At 40.2% G+C, this 17,146-nt stretch overlaps 1 protein-coding gene across 11 annotated transcripts in view; it reads left to right on the top strand.

Annotated features, from left to right (window-relative positions):
- Positions 1-17,146, top strand: part of caska (calcium/calmodulin-dependent serine protein kinase a) — a 425,905-nt gene that overhangs the window by 355,793 nt on the left and 52,966 nt on the right. For 6 of the 11 annotated variants that reach the window (XM_060929833.1, XM_060929830.1, XM_060929834.1 and 3 more), the window contains exons 7-13: positions 1,799-1,974; positions 4,043-4,165; positions 4,354-4,437; positions 4,554-4,653; positions 7,028-7,149; positions 14,681-14,758; positions 15,835-15,915. In XM_060929833.1, coding sequence (XP_060785816.1) covers positions 1,799-1,974; positions 4,043-4,165; positions 4,354-4,437; positions 4,554-4,653; positions 7,028-7,149; positions 14,681-14,758; positions 15,835-15,915 — 764 coding nt within the window. Of the gene's footprint in view, positions 1-1,798; positions 1,975-4,042; positions 4,166-4,353; positions 4,438-4,553; positions 4,654-7,027; positions 7,150-14,680; positions 14,759-15,834; positions 15,916-16,395; positions 16,540-17,146 lie in introns of all 11 variants that reach the window. The other 5 variants (XM_060929825.1, XM_060929827.1, XM_060929826.1 and 2 more) reach the window with 1 other exon arrangement.

The raw sequence follows: 17,146 nt of genomic DNA, 5'->3' as shown, positions 1-17,146 counted from the left end.
AGTAAAATCCCTCTCCTCCTTGCGTCCTCTCTGATTGGGTTGCCTGTCCGCGCGAGTGCTTGCTACGGCATGGTGTTTTTTTTAACTGGATTCCACGCCGATGAGGAACTCGAAGTAGCACCTGAGTATTACTGGCATAGCGAGATGTGAAGGTACGGACTGGAGTTACAATTGTTAAACACAACACAATAATATGCATAATGCAATATCGATGTTCCCTGGTCTATGAACAGAATGATAAAAACGACATTTATCATCCATATCGCGATGATAAATACTTTTGTGCAGAGCTTTACAAGTGCTACGGTGCTAGACCACCGTGTGTTAGTCAATTTTATTTAATGTAACATAGCGTTTACGTTTGCTTATCATTTATATATTTATATATTTATATTTATATATTTATCATAAATAACATCATAATAATTCGCAAATTAATCAAAACAGACACTGAAACGTACATGCACGAAGCAAACAATTAAACAAATGACTATCAAAAGAACACGACCAAAATATAACAAATATAACAAAAAATATAAACTAATGTAAACTAATGTAAAATCATAATAATACACACTATTATTACACAATAACACATTAATTAACAATTACCACTGTTCAAAATGAATAGCTCCAACATTACAAATGCAGTAGTAGGTCTTGTTTAGTTAAAAATATAACGTAAATATTTGTGTCAGTGGTTGTAAATGTGTAGATATCATAGTTTATCGGGTCAGCTTCTGTTAAAACATTGCATAAGTCTAGTCTTCTTGTCTAGTTAAGTCTTGTCTAAATGCAGAATAAACGTGGAAACACTGTCGTTCAAGCCAGGTGCCTCTGTCAGCTCTGGGGGCTAAGCACCCCCAAAGATCAGATGCTAGAATCGCCCCTGTCACTTACCACTTGCAAGTGGAAGGATGGCAAGCCTAAAGACAATCATAACTACACAATGGGCAGTATTTGCATCAGTATTTGCAGTATTTTTATACTTTTATACTCTTTAATGAAAGGTGATACAAGGCGGAAGTCCGCGCCGTTTTTCAGCAGTCGCGTCACATGACCAACGCCAGCGAATCAGGAAGGTGGATGTCACAGTGACGTTGTCCAATGAGGACGCCAGCTAGAGCTCAGCACAGCGTATCCGCGTATTCTCAATGTTTACACAGCACCGGACCAGATACGATCTGGATTGAATACGTGGACCCTGGCGGATTCCCGTTTCCCGGCGTTTCCAGGCGGTTTAATGTAAACAGACAGTGCATCCGCGAAGAAAACGAGACAGATACGGTCTAATGTAAACTTGGCCACAGTGCCTGGTCTCTTTTTAATCTTTAACTCCCCTCACTGTTTCAGTGAGTCTGTGCGCACTGTGGCCCCCAGATTCCTGACCTTGGCTGACAGAATTTGAACCCATTGTGGTGGTCTTCTGTTGTAGCCCATCCAATGCTTTTCTGTTCACCACACTTGTAATGAATAGTCAGCTTGAACCAGTCTGGCCATGCTTTTCTCACTTCTCTTAAACAAGGCGTGCAGAACTGCTGATCACTTGTTTTTTTTTCTCCCCATCCCCACGCATGCATGCATACACACACGCACACACAGTATTCTCTCTACAGACTGGTTGTGACTGAAAGTCCCCAACAGTTTCCTAAAATGCTGAAAGCAGTCTGACATGAGTAACCATACTGTGATCATGCACTCTTGACCTCGATTAGCTGATTAGATATTTGCATGGATGAACAGGTATACTGGTGTTCCTGTTAAAGTGGTTAGTGAACATATAACGTGTGTTGTTCAGGCCGAGTGGGCACCCCTCACTTCATGGCTCCTGAGGTGGTGAAGAGAGAGCCGTATGGGAAGCCAGTGGATGTGTGGGGCTGTGGAGTCATCCTCTTCATCCTGCTCAGCGGCTGCCTGCCCTTCTATGGCACGAAAGAGCGCCTGTTTGAGGCCATTATCAAAGGCAAATACAAGGTACGAGTTGAATTAGACAGTGTCCATCAGAGTAAAGCCACGTCTCTGCCTCAGCACGATTGACTTATCAGTAATAAAGACTCGAGTTTAAACTTTGGAAGAAGTCATATCATCAAGGAGTTTGAAAATGTGTGCGTTTTGTGCACTAGAGGAGGACTGAAGGAATAGGTTAAAAAGAAAGTCAATGTGCAGTCAATGTGAAATGCAGTCCTGCGCTTTTTGGTTGTCAGTAATATCACTCAAGCATGTTTTTAAAGAATAATGAAATTTCTCTGACTGTCAAAATGAATGTTTCTCTAAGATGATGTATGAAGAAATACCAGTTTTATAAGTATGAAATGTAGTTCTGTGCTTTGGGTTGATTGAAATGGAAAATGGATGGCTCTCGCTTGGAAAATCGAAACAGCTTGCTCTTGGAGGAAGTGTGAATGAAGGAAAAGATTAAAGAGGAGTGTATACTAAACCCATTTGTTCAGTGGGCAAAATAGTGTAATTTCCTGGGTTTATTTACTACTTCAAGTGAAGACTTTCTGTCCCTTTATTTAAGCAGTGCACACCAATTACTCCTCGCTTAAATTAAAGGACAGACATGTACCGAAATAGATCATGGTTTAAAAATGTTTAATTTTAATAAATATACTAAATATGCTCAGGCATGACGTTTGTTTGTGCCTGTCAGCTGTATTTTATTGTTGCCTTGTTGGAACATGATTTTTTGATGATAAAAATATATTTGGGTTGTAATGTCCGCAGGGATGAGAATTTTCCGCGGATCTGCGGAATTCCGAGTTTTTCCCGCTGAAAATGTCATTTTTGTGAAACGTGTAAATCCATTGAGAAAATTTCGGGGGGGGTCGGTGCGAGGCGAGGCTTGTGGTGGCACAAGCAGGCAGGACCGACCGACCGACCGCCAGCATCTTTCGGCAACGCTCATCGCAAAATTAGTTGCAGCTGTGATAACGGAAATCGTCATTGCTTTCTTCAATATTTATGCTAACGACAACTCACGACGATTTCCGGCAACGTTTTGGCGCTAGTTTCATCTCACTTCTACAATTCACGGAGAAACAAGCTATACGTACACGGTTTTGGTCACTTCTTAAGTTCTAGTTATTTTGGTTAGTTTTCAAAGTTACTTCGCCAATATGGCGAAAGTTTTGGACCGCAAAAATGAGGATCGTGCCAGGGAAATCGATGAATTGAACGGGATACAGAGCTGTTTCCGATGGGCATGGCTCGATAGTAGCTTTACCGTACAGATAGGGACACAAACTGTGACGACGTGCCTGACGGAACATATCCGAAAAGTGGACGTGCCGGGAAAGGTTCTGTGTATTCTGTGCTCAGATATGATCAATTATGGAAACAGAGGAGCTAGAAACATCCAGGAGCACATCAAAACAAAAAAGCACAAAGGTACGTTTTACTTAAATTGTCAAAGATAGAGTCAGGAGGAATCTAATATATCGTTACGGTTACCTCCATTATCGCTATATATATATATATATATATATATATATATATATATATATATATATATATATATATGATTATATCTGTAAGGATTTGTTATCTTAAAGTTTATAAACATTTTAAACCATCATTGAATTTGAAAACATTCATATATATATATATATATAAAAATAAAAAATGTGGGAAAGGGGGATTGTGAATTGGGCACACCCCCCTTTGAACCCCCCCCCCCCCCCCCCCCATGCACACTAAAAGGGCAGACATTTTAGGTTTTTTTTAAATGTCCCATTCTCATCCCTGCCATACACTTTGCTCGTCTGTGCAGTTATTGAGGTATTTGTCTGTGCGTGTTTCTTTCAATAGAGCACAAGCAACAGTAGTGCCACCATGCATGATTAAGGATGAGGGTTTGGGGCTTGTTTGTTTGTTTGTTTTTTGGGGGGGGGGCTTAACTATTGTTAATATGAGCCATTATCTGTGTGCCTAAGTGTAACAGATTAAATATGAACATTAAAGAGGCTAATTAAAGCAGAGCATCCATTCACCTCTTGCACATCATTCTCACACATCTTTGTGTGTGCAACTCCCTCTTCAGATGAACCCTCGGCAGTGGACTCACATTTCAGAGAGTGCTAAAGACTTGGTGCGACGCATGCTGATGCTGGATCCTGCCGAGAGGATCACTGTGTATGAAGCCCTCAATCACCCGTGGCTCAAGGTACCAGATGTTTGACCCTCACCACTAGCATCAGAGCTGTGGCGAGAAGCTTTGTTTTTAGAAGCTAGGTCATACAGGGAAAGCTTTTGAAGAAATCTGTACAGCACTCATCTCACCTTCTGTAAAGCCATGCATGAGAACTGGAGCTCTTAGTGTGTGATGGAATCCCTTGTGTTTTTGTATTTCAGGAGAGAGACCGCTATGCCTACAAAATCCACCTGCCTGAGACAGTGGAACAGTTGAGAAAGTTCAACGCACGGAGAAAGCTCAAAGTAAAGCTCACGTTTAGCACTATATGGCTTGACATTGGCAGTCCAAAGTTAGCTATGGATTTTCTCTAGCTGTACATGTGCTGCAAGACTGTAAGAGTTTATATCCTTGTGTTCAGGGTGCTGTGTTGGCAGCAGTCTCCAGCCACAAGTTCAGCTCGTTCTATGGTGACCCACCTGAGGAGCTGCCAGACTTCTCTGAAGATCCCACCTCATCTGGTACTCATCTACCAAGACACTGTGTACTGTGCTTTTGTTTTAGCAAGACTGATAAATTCCATTATGATGTTTGTTTGTTTTTTTACACAGATTCCTTACAAGACAGAGTGTAAAGTTTATTTATTGAAAAATGTCAGTAGCACTGGGGTCATTGAGAGGCAAACAAACTGCATAAAAGCTAATGTTTAATGTGTGTTCAAGCTTGTTATCCGGCTTCATGTACTTGACACACACCTCGTTTTCCTGAATGTCATCTCCTGAGCATCCTTCAAACTTTGTTGTAAATGTAATGTTTGTGTTTGTCCAATGCTGGCCTTCCTCAAGGACTGCTAGCAGCAGAAAGTAGGTATCTTTATCGGGCTTCCTGTTTCACTTTTCCTGAGTCTGTAATGTGTGCAATTTGGAAAATATGACCGAGTTGCTAAATTATTTTCCTTCCTTCGTCAGATGTATATTTAAGTTATTCCACGAAATGGAGTCATGCCTGAGCTGATAGCTGACAAGGCGCTTAGTGCCATGTTGGCGATAAGCCATGTACGACGAGATTGAGTGGAATAACGGTTTTATTCTATCCACATTCAGTGGCTTTTGAGAAACGGAGCATTATTTATATTTTTTTGCAAATTCAATAAATAAAAACTTTATATAAAACGTCCAACAAAATCATTTCTGCTTAGAATGTAAACAAACCGGCAAAATGACAGTAGCAATTTGTGAAAAATGCTATAATAGTAATTCTTGAAAAATAAAAAATAAAGATACATTCTTATCAAATGCTTTTATTACATATTTTATTGCTTTTTTGTATATCTTGGGGTTTTGTTTTTGAATAGTTCTTCTTTCGTCCTCGACTGGTTCAGCAACATGCTCCGCCATTTTGTTTTTCTCTACTCACAGGACCCTTCCCGCTCACGTGACCTTCGTAAACGCGACCGCCATTTTGGACATGAAGAAATAACGGTTTATGGCACAGACCCTTTCGGTTCTCGCTCATCTAGCTGCTACAATGACTGCTTAGACTGCAACAATAATACCTAACACACATTTAAGTATCCGTCGTAAAGACGTGAAACTCGTCGAGTGACGAGTGTGTTCATTGATAAGCTAACACAATCTAAAAGTAGACATACCATCACACTGCCCTGGCGCTGTGTACAGTTTACCTTCTATGGTTTGTGCGCTCACTATTTGCCATTACTTTCTCCAACCCAGTGTTCGAACTATGCCGATATTTTTGGGGGGTCCCTTTTTTCCCCTTGGGGGGGGGCGCTTGTGCTTGTCTCGGAGCGCGGATCTCCAAACACATGAGAAGCCTATCTTACGCGCATATCACGCGGACTCCACACCTCCACACACGCATCGCGTCTGAAGTCATAACTCATCAGGGGAAATCGTGTCCGCATTGGCATGTTCAAAAAACAACCTCGCGTCAACAATGATACCACACGCAAGAAAAAAAAAAAAAACAGTCAGGCTACTCAACACATCTGATCCACAGCAGCACCAAAGCATCACTGGAAATCATGTCAACAACCAATCTTCCATTTCAACACACGTCAACAAACAAATGGCACCACAAACATGAACGAATCGGTCAGGCTACCGATTCCAAACCCACAGCAGACGAATAATTAAATGCATCTTACCTTAAAGCAGAATCGACCACAAAGGAAGTGTGTTGGCACTGTTGGCACACTTCCTTTCTACTAGTTTGTGTCCCCAACCTGGCAGCAGCAGTCGTTGTCATATCGGTTTATTTTATCTTTGATGTAAACACAACACTTCGGATATGCAAATGCTTCCCATTACACACGATTGCTATGTCAATAAACATCATTTTGCCAATATTTTAGAGACCATCTATCTTCTCCGTCGGTCAGCATCTGTCGGGATCCGATAAAATGATAAATCTTGCCTTGTGTGTTGATGGTTACTACATCCAGGTGCACAACAATATAATGGCATGATGGAAGTCTTGCTGAAAGTAAAAACTTTCTTTGATGGCTATGTTCCTTTCGATGCTTCGCCGTCGTTCCTCGTTGTTGGCTGTGGTAGACTACTGATAGTTCATGTCCAAAATGGCAGCCGCATTTGTCGTGACGTCACGTGGGATGGGTCCATATGAGCTGATAGCCTAGTAGTAGAGTAGCCAATCAGAGTGTGCGATTGCTCATATCCAGCGAATGTGGATGGAATAAAACTCTGCATACAGCCATGATGTCTACAATAAACAATATGGCAGCACTTTATTGAGTGTTGAAATCTGATTACCTTAATTGTCATGTCTGAGTTTGATTTCTCATGGTACATCTAACAAGTGTATGTTATTGGTTGGTGTCTACAAAGCCTAATTTGTGTGTGTGGTTTTATGTAGGGGCTGTATCACAGGTACTGGATAGCTTGGAGGAGATCCATGCACTAACAGATTGCAGTGAGAAAGACCTGGACTTTCTGCACAGTGTCTTTCAGGACCAGCATCTTCACACACTACTTGATGTGAGTCATAACCTACACACTTGTAGTCAATTGTATTCACGCGCACACACAGAGACTCTGGGGGTTGTAGCTGGTTGAATTAGTAGATCAAATGTCATAGACTTTTCATTTTTAGGGTTTTCAGCCATAGCTGCTTTGACTTTGGCCTGGACATCAGCAGAGTTCAAACACAGTGACATCTTGAATTTGATATTTCTCTTGCATGTGGTGTGTTCATGTTCCTCAGTTTTTCCATCTTTCTAACCTCAACCCAGGGTGGATTGTTTAAATCGCATGGCTTTCTTCACACTTTGTTCGTGTGTCACAACACCTCGTCAAAGAAATTTTAATAAATTAACTTTGGTGTTTCTTGGCTCATTTGTCAAGGGAGTGTCAGTCTAGAAGCAGGGGTTATTTTTAACCCTTTGGGGTCGAGAGCTTTGCCGGCGAAGCTCGACAGGTTTAGAATGAACAGCTCATCTCATCTCATTATCTCTAGCCGCTTTATCCTGTTCTACAGGGTCGCAGGCAAGCTGGAGCCTATCCCAGCTGACTATGGGCGAAAGGCGGGGTACACCCTGGACAAGTCGCCAGGTCATCACAGGGCTGACACATAGACACAGACAACCATTCACACTCACATTCACACCTACGGTCAATTTAGAGTCACCAGTTAACCTAACCTGCATGTCTTTGGACTGTGGGGGAAACCGGAGCACCCGGAGGAAACCCACGCGGACACGGGGAGAACATGCAAACTCCACACAGAAAGGCCCTCGCCGGCCCCGGGGCTCGAACCCGGACCTTCTTGCTGTGAGGCGACAGCGCTAACCACTACACCACCGTGCCGCCCAACAGGTCATATATTTAGTTAAATATCTTTGAGTTTATCATCCAAGCATGATAAACTTATTGACAGAAACTTTATAATTTACACTTTCCTGTGTGCCCACTGCCAAATATTATAGTTTTTAAATTACCTAAATTAGATGAAACATGTCACCTTACTCAGTCACACCAGAGTCAGAGCGCTGAGCGCACAATTACGCATTCATAAAAGACTGTTCACATGGTAATGGCATGATAATCACTTTCACTCTTTCGGTTTGGATTGGTTTCTCTTTCGTGGTGGGAACGCCCACCATAAACAGGATAAAATCTGTCAGACATGCAGTGGATATAAAAAATTTACACACCCCGTTAAAATGATCGGTTTTTCTGATGTAAAAAAACTAAGAGCACGATAAATAATTTCAAAACTTTTCCCACCTTTCATGTGACCTATAACCTGTACAATTCAATTGAAAAACAAACAAATCTGTTAGGGGGGGAAAAAATTTAAAAAAAGACGTACAATAAGCTGGTTGCATAAGTGTGCACACCCTTAAACTAATACTTTGCTGAAGCACCTTTTGATTTAATCACAGCATTCAGTCTTTTTGGGTCGGAGTTGATCAACCTGCCACATGTAGACTTAGCAATATTTGCCCACTCTTCCTTGCGAAAGCATTTCAGATCTGTCAGATTGCGAGGGCATCTCTTGTGCACAGCCCTCTTCAGGTCACCCCACAGATTTTCAATTGGATTTAGGTCTGGGCTCTGGCTGGGCCGTTCCAGAACTTTTTTGGGGTCATTGTCATGCTGAAAGATGAAATTCCTCTTCATCTTCAGCTTTCTAGCAGAAACCTGAAGGTTTTGGGCCAAAATTGACTGGTATTTAGAACTGTTCATAATTCCCTCTACCTTGACTAAAGCCCCTGTTCCAGCTGAAGAAAAACAACCCCAAAACATGATGCTGCCACCACCATGCTTCACCGTGGGTATGGTGGTGTTCTGGTGATGTGCAGTGTTGTTTTTGCGCCAAACATACCTTTTGGAATCGTGGCCAAAAAGTTCAATCTTGGTTTCATCAGAGCGTAACACGTTTTCCCACATGCTTTTGGGAGAGCTGATGGGGTTTTTTTGTTTTGTTTTGGGTTTTTTTTGCAAAATTTAGCCAGGCCTGGATGTTTTTCTTTGACCCTACCTCATAGTCCAGACATATGGAGAATACAGGAGATTGTCGTCACATGTAGTACACAGCCAGTACTTGCCAGAAATTCCTGCAGCTCCTTCAGTGTCGCTGTAGGCCTCTTGGCAGCCTCCCTGACCAGTTTTCGTCTCGTCTTTTCATCAATTTTGGAGGGACGTCCAGTTCTCGGTAATGCCACTGTTGTCCCATATTTTCTCCACTTCTTGATGACTGTCTTCACTGTGCTCCATGGTATATCTCTAATGCCGTGGAAATGTTTTTGTCCCCTTCTCCTGACTGATACCTTTCAACAATGAGATCCCTTTGATGCTTTGTAAGCTCTCTGTGAACGCTGGCTTTTGCTGGAGGAGGCAACTGAGTAAATGTCTGAACTTTATTTGGGGTTAATCAGAGTCATTTTAACTGGTGGTAGGTGTGAACCCAAAAAGACTGAATGCTGTCATTAAATCAAAAGGTGCTTCAACAAAGTATTAGTTTAAGGGTGTGCACACTTATGCAACCAGCTTATTGTAAGTTTTTGATTTTTTTATGCTTTCCCCCTAACAGATTTGTTTGTTTTTCAATTGAGTTGTACAGGTTATAGGTCACATTAAAGGTGGGAAAAGTTTTGAAATTATTTATCATGGCCTCATAGGTTTTTCTGATGTAAAAAAAAAAAATCATTTTAACGGGGTGTGTACACTTTTTATATCCACTGTAGTTCAGGCTATTTGGAGGTAAAATTTGTTGTAAGATGGCACACTGATTTTTTTGCGCTCTGGATGATTCAGGGCAGCGATTCAGTTCATGATTCAGTTCATGGTTCAGGACAGCGATTTGGTTCAGTCTTGAGAACTGCGACGCTGATGAACGGTGCCTTTTTTTTTTTTTCTTTTTTTTCTTTTTTTAACTTCGACTAGATCCAGCCAAAGATCAGCTCGAGTAAGTGTAAGTATTTCTTCTATTTCTGATGAGCAGATCGGCTGATGTGCGTGTAGTGCATACACAGGAAAAACGACTGAGCAATTTTTTCCAGAGTTAAAAGTATTTTCCTCAAAATAGTTCATTTTGCTCTATTTTAAGTTTAGAGAGTAAAATTTGGAGTGGGAGCAAAATTAGAGTAATTGTGTAACAGAGTTGGTTGTGGCTCTGAACTGAGTAAAATAGTGCAAGAGTTAATTTCAAGACACGCTGAATAAAGTAAAATACCAGATAAATGAAGCTGTTGTAAAAAAGCAGTTTTAGAACCGTGTTGGAACATGTGGAAAAACATGACCTTACCCATTGTGACTTGACCTGATGAGATTAAGAATTGGCAGTTGGAGGGGTTTTCCCTCTTCTCATTGAATGAATGGAAATTTTTTGAACCTCTCATTGAATACCCCTCCCACTGCCAACTCTTTATCCCAAAACAATGACGCGTTTTTTTGATGGCCAGTTAATTGTCCAAATCAATGGACCAGATTTAAGTTTTTGTACTTGATACATTAATAAAGCCAGTATCTCACTGAGCTGCGACAGCTTGCGACAAATTGCGAACGTCATTCGCGAGAGAGTTTCAAAAGTGTCTTGAAACATTCGTGGGGTTTCTCAATTTCTTCGCATGAGTTGCAAAGTGTCACTCTGTCGCTGAAATTTTGAACATGTTCAAAAAATTTGTGTGACAAAACTTCTCTCAAAATAGCCACAAATGCGTCGCTGGTGTCGCAAAGCCATCACGCACCCTTTTCAAGTCAGTTTCCATGAGATAGAAAGTGCGAGAGTATCTTACTGGGCTGCGACAGCCTGCGACTAGTTGGAGACACAACAATTGCGATAAAATATGCGAATATCAATTCAGTGAGATTCCAAGTGAAAATTGTTGTTAATTCGCATATTTTATCGCAATTGTTGTGTCTCCAACTAGTCCCAGGCTGTCGCAGCCCAGTGAGATACTGGCTTAAGACTGAACAGAATCACCTCAAGTGACAAACGGTTCGACACAATGGGTAAGGTAATGTTTTTTCACACATTCCAGCAAAATTCTAAAACTGCTTTTTACAACATCTTCATTTGTGTTTATTTTTTTAAAAAAGTACAATCATGACATGCGTACTACATAGATATTATTGTGGCTGAACTTGTGCTGAATACAAAAAAAAGTCGTATGACTTTGAAAATGCTGCTTAGATTTGTTGAAATTGACAACAAAATCAGAGTATACCAAAATCATTAGAATGCCAGAAAATACCCTCAGACCCCAGAAGGTTAAAGTAGTTTTTACACTGAAACCATCACAAGATTATAATATAGCATTTAATATATATTATTTATACTTAACGAGAACCCCTGTCTCTGGTTCATTACTCATCTGCTGTGTCTCTTGTTTATAAAAACACGCTAGTATGCGCATACATGCATGTGATTTAGCCCGTGTCTTTGTACACATTCAGTCGTGTTGCAGAGTGTGTTTGCATATGAATAGCTCCAGCTGTGAACTCAGAGCTGTATTTGTGTGTGAGAGAGAGGGGGGGGAAAAAAAAAAAAAAAAAGAGTTTCACACATTAGCTCAAAAGTCTCAGTATACAGGACCTAAAGGAAAACACAGGGCAGAGCCCAAGTCTTGTGCCAGTAAGGACAGTAGGAGTGTCACTTGGGTTCTGAGGGTGCACATGTACTACTGAAAACCCGACTCCAGGAACAATGGCACCGATTGTCGCAGTGCTCCATGCAGTACCATGGCTGCAGCAGGCTCCGTCTGTCTGATGGCCTGCACCACACTTAGTCATTGCCATCTCTGTCAAAGCCATACACACACAGAGCTCAGTTTGGCTGGAAGTTGAACTTCATGATTCACAGGAAGGAACCAAAGTCACCCAAGCCTCTTCATTAAAGTCTGTAGTATGTGCCTGGTTAGTCTGGATGATTGCTGATGAGCCTCTGGGCTTTCTTTAAAGTGTGGTGAGTAAATGTGGCCATTTGCAGATCCAGTTTCATTTTGTTGTTCTGGTTATAGAGGCTACGTTGGTTGGGAAGTTTAGAAAGCAAAACTTGGTTGTCTGGATACATTATACTTCTGTTCCTCAATCTTAGGTAGATAGATAGATAGATAGATAGATAGATAGATAGATAGATAGATAGATAGATAGATAGATAGATAGATAGATAGATAGATAGATAGATAGATAGATAGATAGATAGATAGATAGATAGATAGATAGATGATGTATGTATGTGTAAACAGGGTTAGTTTTTACAGATACAAATAAAATGTAGATTGTTACTTTCTATAATAGAAAGTTGAGGAACCGATCAGGTTAAATTTAATTATCATGCTTAAAGGTTCAGTTGCATAATGTTCCTTTTTCAGACTTTGTAAAAAAAAAAAAAAAATGTCTTTCACTCATTGGAACAATTTATGTTGTTTGTAACTAAATGTATCTGACTTTCTTTATTCATGTATTTTAGGGCTACTTAACGCTTTACCCCTTAATGACGGCATGTAACGATCCCGTGTATATCCCATAATGACGACATATGACGCCGGCGTGTATGCACCATAATGACGGCATTTGACGACTTTTTTTTTCTTGTAAATATGTTCTAAGGGTGAACAGTATGTACGTATACAAGGGTGGCTGTACTGTAGCAACTGCTTTAAGGGGTAAAGAGTTAAGGGATTAGTCAGAAATGGGTTTTGCAGGTTGCTACCCCTCTACTTGTGTTTCGTCTGGAATCTCTCTGTTCCGAGGCAGGGTTTTCACACACACCCACACGTGGCTGAAGAGAGGCAGCTGATTTAAAAAAAAAAATTTCTAACAAAGTCTTGCCAGTTAGAAAGTGAGGTTGTCGAGCTGTGATTTGTGTGTCAGCATGGATACACTATTTCTGATCTGCAGGGTGATCTGAAGAAATATTCATGCTATTCACTTGTATTCTACATTCTCGGCACGTGGTGCACTGTCGCCTCACAGCAAGAAAGTTCTGGGTTCGAGCCCAGCAGCCGATGGGGGGCCTTTCTGTGTGGAGTTTGCATGTTCTCCCCGTGTCTGTGTGGATTTCCTCCGGGTGCTCCGGTTTCCCCCACAGTCCAAAGACATGCAGTTAGGTTAATATGAGGCAGCTATGGCCTGAGGTTGTGCTGAAGTGCCCTTGAGCAAGGCACCTAACCACAATTGCTTCCTGGGTGGGTGCTGTAGCATAGCTGCCCACTGCACTGGGTGTGTATGCGCTCATTGCTCATGTGTGTGCACATGTGTGTTTTCACTGCATCAGATGGGTTCAGTTTCACTGTGTGTTTAAGTTTGTGTTTGAGTTTACGTGTGACGAAGGCTTTCTTGGGTTGGCGGCTACTTCTTCTTCTCTGCCATATTTTCAGATTATGTATTGCGTGGTTTTTTTTAAAGCTTGCTCATCAGAGTTAAATTAGAAATGACACTTTGCTCAGTGCAAACCATAGATGAGGAAACCACAGAGAATTCTTCCTTCATTTTTTCACTGCTTCTCTCTTTTTCTGGGTGAGCCCTCGTTATCTACAACCATAAAGTACAGGAGCTCAGGGCACTTAAATTAAAAAAAAAAATGATTACACTGGATATGTTAAAGCTGCTTGTTCTCTTTTTGGAAGTTTGGAGTTTTAAACAGTTCACTGTTGATCCCTATTACTCTGTGTAAACTGACTGGAAACATGATCTAGGTCATATTACTAAGAATAAATGAATTGCACGAAGGACAGAATTCTGAGTGAGAGCGCGCAGAACTTTTCCAGTTACAGACTCGTGTACATCTTCAACATTGCCATTTTTATTCCCATGGAGCAGTTTTCACAGGTGGATTACAACAAATGAGTAACGTGAGAAGACAGAAGTTTAACTTCCGTCAGATGTTCACCCCGCAAGTTAGATAGATAGTTTGTCTAATCTTTTGCGATAAAAATGTGAAAATGTTAACGTTTCTTCTTAAAAATGAAGTGTTACGTTGCTTGACTAACTGCAAACAGATTTTGTTTGTAGTTCTTATTGTGTGATGCCTGATTAAACGTATATATCATTATGAATATTTCTTCAGTATTCATATGTGATGCATGTTCACAGCGCACGTTGCTCATGTAGAACTGAAATAATGTAATTTTGCATTCTGCAAAATAACATTCTAAATTAGTCACATTTGTTCATGATTAAAAATCAAAGCAAAAATGACTGTTTCACATAACAAATTAAAGATGTGTGGATCAGACATGTTCCAAGCACATGAAGACCACTGGATTAAACAAAAATCCAGAAATATTGTATTATATTCAGTTTTGTCAAAAATAATACAACTTTTTTTTTTTAAATGGCAATAAAGAAACTTGTTTCCGAGACACATTTACAATTCCCAATCCTGTTTAATTACTAATAATGCATACTGTTTAACCACACTGTCATATAAACTCTGTACCTATGTAAAATGCATCAAGAGACGTTCCTTTTACTGCAATATGAAGTTACTCCATATTGTGTTTTGTTCACGTAAAGCAGCAGTGTGTCGACATTGCTAAAACCACCTCTGTTATTTTTCCAGCTGTACGATAAGATAAACACCAAGTCCTCCCCACAAATCAGGAATGCTCCAAGTGATGCTGTTCAGAGAGCCAAAGAGGTCAGTGTCTCATCCTGTGGCGTTACAACTCAAACCTCCAATCACTTCAGACGGCCAAGCATCTTGATTAAACCAGAACTAGCACATAACACACACATTACAAAAAAAAAAAAAAAAACTTGGCTGACCCTGAAAACGTATGTAAAACATTTGTTTCATTTCACCACTATTGTGTACAAATTCAGTCGAAAGAATGTTCTATGTATGGTATACCAAAAGAAGTGCTTATGACCGAAATTAATGATGTAAAATGTCTTCTTTGAAAGATGAGCAATTTAAGCCGAAGCATGTTTAGGGGAAGTTTGTGGTTGGAGTTTTGCTGGTTGCTCCTGTTTTATAACCCTCATGAACAGTCATACTTGTCAACTTTGTCCATATTTCAGTCACACCTGAATGAGAAGTAATAACCTGTTCTTATCTGTCAATTTTACATCTTTGCATTTTCTGTGTGAGTTAAGACTTAACCAATCACCCATGACTAACACAGAAACTTCATCAAAGGCTCCATTGCCCACTGGCGAGACTGAACATGAACTTTACTTTGGTAAAAGGGCAAATGATGCATGTCTGAATGATGAGAATCCCAAGCTATATTAGACTTAATTACGCAACCATAAAAGAAGTAACAGAACTAACCAGAAAACCAGCTTGAACTTTTAACAGATCCTACCAACATGAGAGCACACAAGTTTTTTTTCTGGAAAGTTTTGACACGTTTTCCCAAATTGTATAAGGTTGTTCCATCTGGCTAAATCATTTGCCATGGGCATTAGTGCATTCTAGGCAGACATACTTCTATTTGCTTAGTAACAGTGTTTTTCACGACTTGAACCACTTTGCGTATGGTGTGTTTGCCTTTTGAATTTTGAAAGCACAATTTCGCAAATTGTTTAAATGCCACATCAGGCAATTGACCATGTTAATCCGAGCTACTCTAGACCTAGACTCAACACATGCACAAGGTCTGCAGTGTGTGTGTAAAAAGGTGTGTGCTGTGTTCCTCAGCTGTGTGTAAGAGTGTGTAAAATAACAGAGTAAATCCCTTTGTATTAAACCATGTCATTATGCTTCTGCAGGTACTAGAAGAGATTTCCTGCTATCCAGATAACACAGATGTTAAAGAGCTGAGGCGAATCCTAACCCAGCCCCATTTTATGGTAAGTTAAGCTGCCGGTATGTTAAGCCAGCTAAACTGCCTTATTAACCAACTTTTGAGCAAGAACGTGCGCAATATTTTCACCAAGAGGGGATGCTAGAAGCTTAATAAAAGCCTCGTGAAGTCATCTTAGGCAAGTTAACTAAATTAAATAAACTGTCAGTTACTCCAGGACTCGGTCTGTTACCGGAGCGCACAAAGGTACAGCACAGTGCTGCTAAAGGCTTGGTTCTGACTGAAGGTTTTCTATAACAGCCACTCTGACAGTGTTCCAACTGCAAGGTTTATATTGATAACTGGAGTTGTTTCGATAGTAACAACTTGCCCACAAATTTGTATGTTAAGTGCTGTAGATAAAACAGACTAAAAAAGTGTATGTAATTGTTAATAGGAAGTTTATTTTGCGTTTTTGAAGTGAGTCTCCAGTGTTAACACTTTGTAACCTTCAGAGGTAAAGATGTAATTTTAGGTTTCCCAACAGGGCATAGTCTTCGGAACAGAGGACATTTTACACTTTCTGTTTGACATGACAAGCTGCATTTTCTGTCTGATGACCTTCAAGAGGGGGGGGAAGGAGGCTGGTGAGGGAATGACTGTTTTACAGCTGGTACAACATGAGATAATGGTAACGAACATGTTCCTTGGATATTAGACAGCATTAAATATAATTATAAATGCATAAACTCCTACATTGTCATTATTTAATGAGTAAAAAAAAAATCATTAGTAAATTTTTGTGGTATGAAAGGAATAAAGCAGTTCAGGCTGTGCACTTACAGGAAAATAATCAACTTCCACTTTGCATCAAGCTGCATCACACCACCCTTTCATTTACCTGTTTTTCAGTAACCGTGCTTCCTGTGGTGTTTTGTTCTATATCTATACACACACACACACACACACACACACACACACACAGGTGCATCTAAAAAAAAAATTAGAAGCTCGTGGGAAAAGTTCACGTTTTCATAATTTAGTTAAAAAAAGTGAACTTTCATATATATTCTATGTTCACTACATGTAAAGTGAAGTATTTCGTGCTTTTTTTTTTTCTTTGCTCTTGTTTTTATTTTGATGATTATGGCTTATAGCTCATGAGTTGGAAATCCAGTATCTCAAATTATTAGATATTTCCTAAGATCAATCAAAAAAGGATTTACAATATAGAAATGTCCAACTTCTGAGAAGTATATTCATTTATACACTCAATACTTGGTTGGGGCTCCTTTACC

The sequence above is a fragment of the Neoarius graeffei genome, chromosome 9, assembly GCF_027579695.1.
Source record: "Neoarius graeffei isolate fNeoGra1 chromosome 9, fNeoGra1.pri, whole genome shotgun sequence".
Classification (NCBI taxonomy): domain Eukaryota; kingdom Metazoa; phylum Chordata; class Actinopteri; order Siluriformes; family Ariidae; genus Neoarius; species Neoarius graeffei.
Note: the sequence above shows the minus strand (reverse complement) of the source record. Positions and strands in the feature narration are given on the sequence as shown.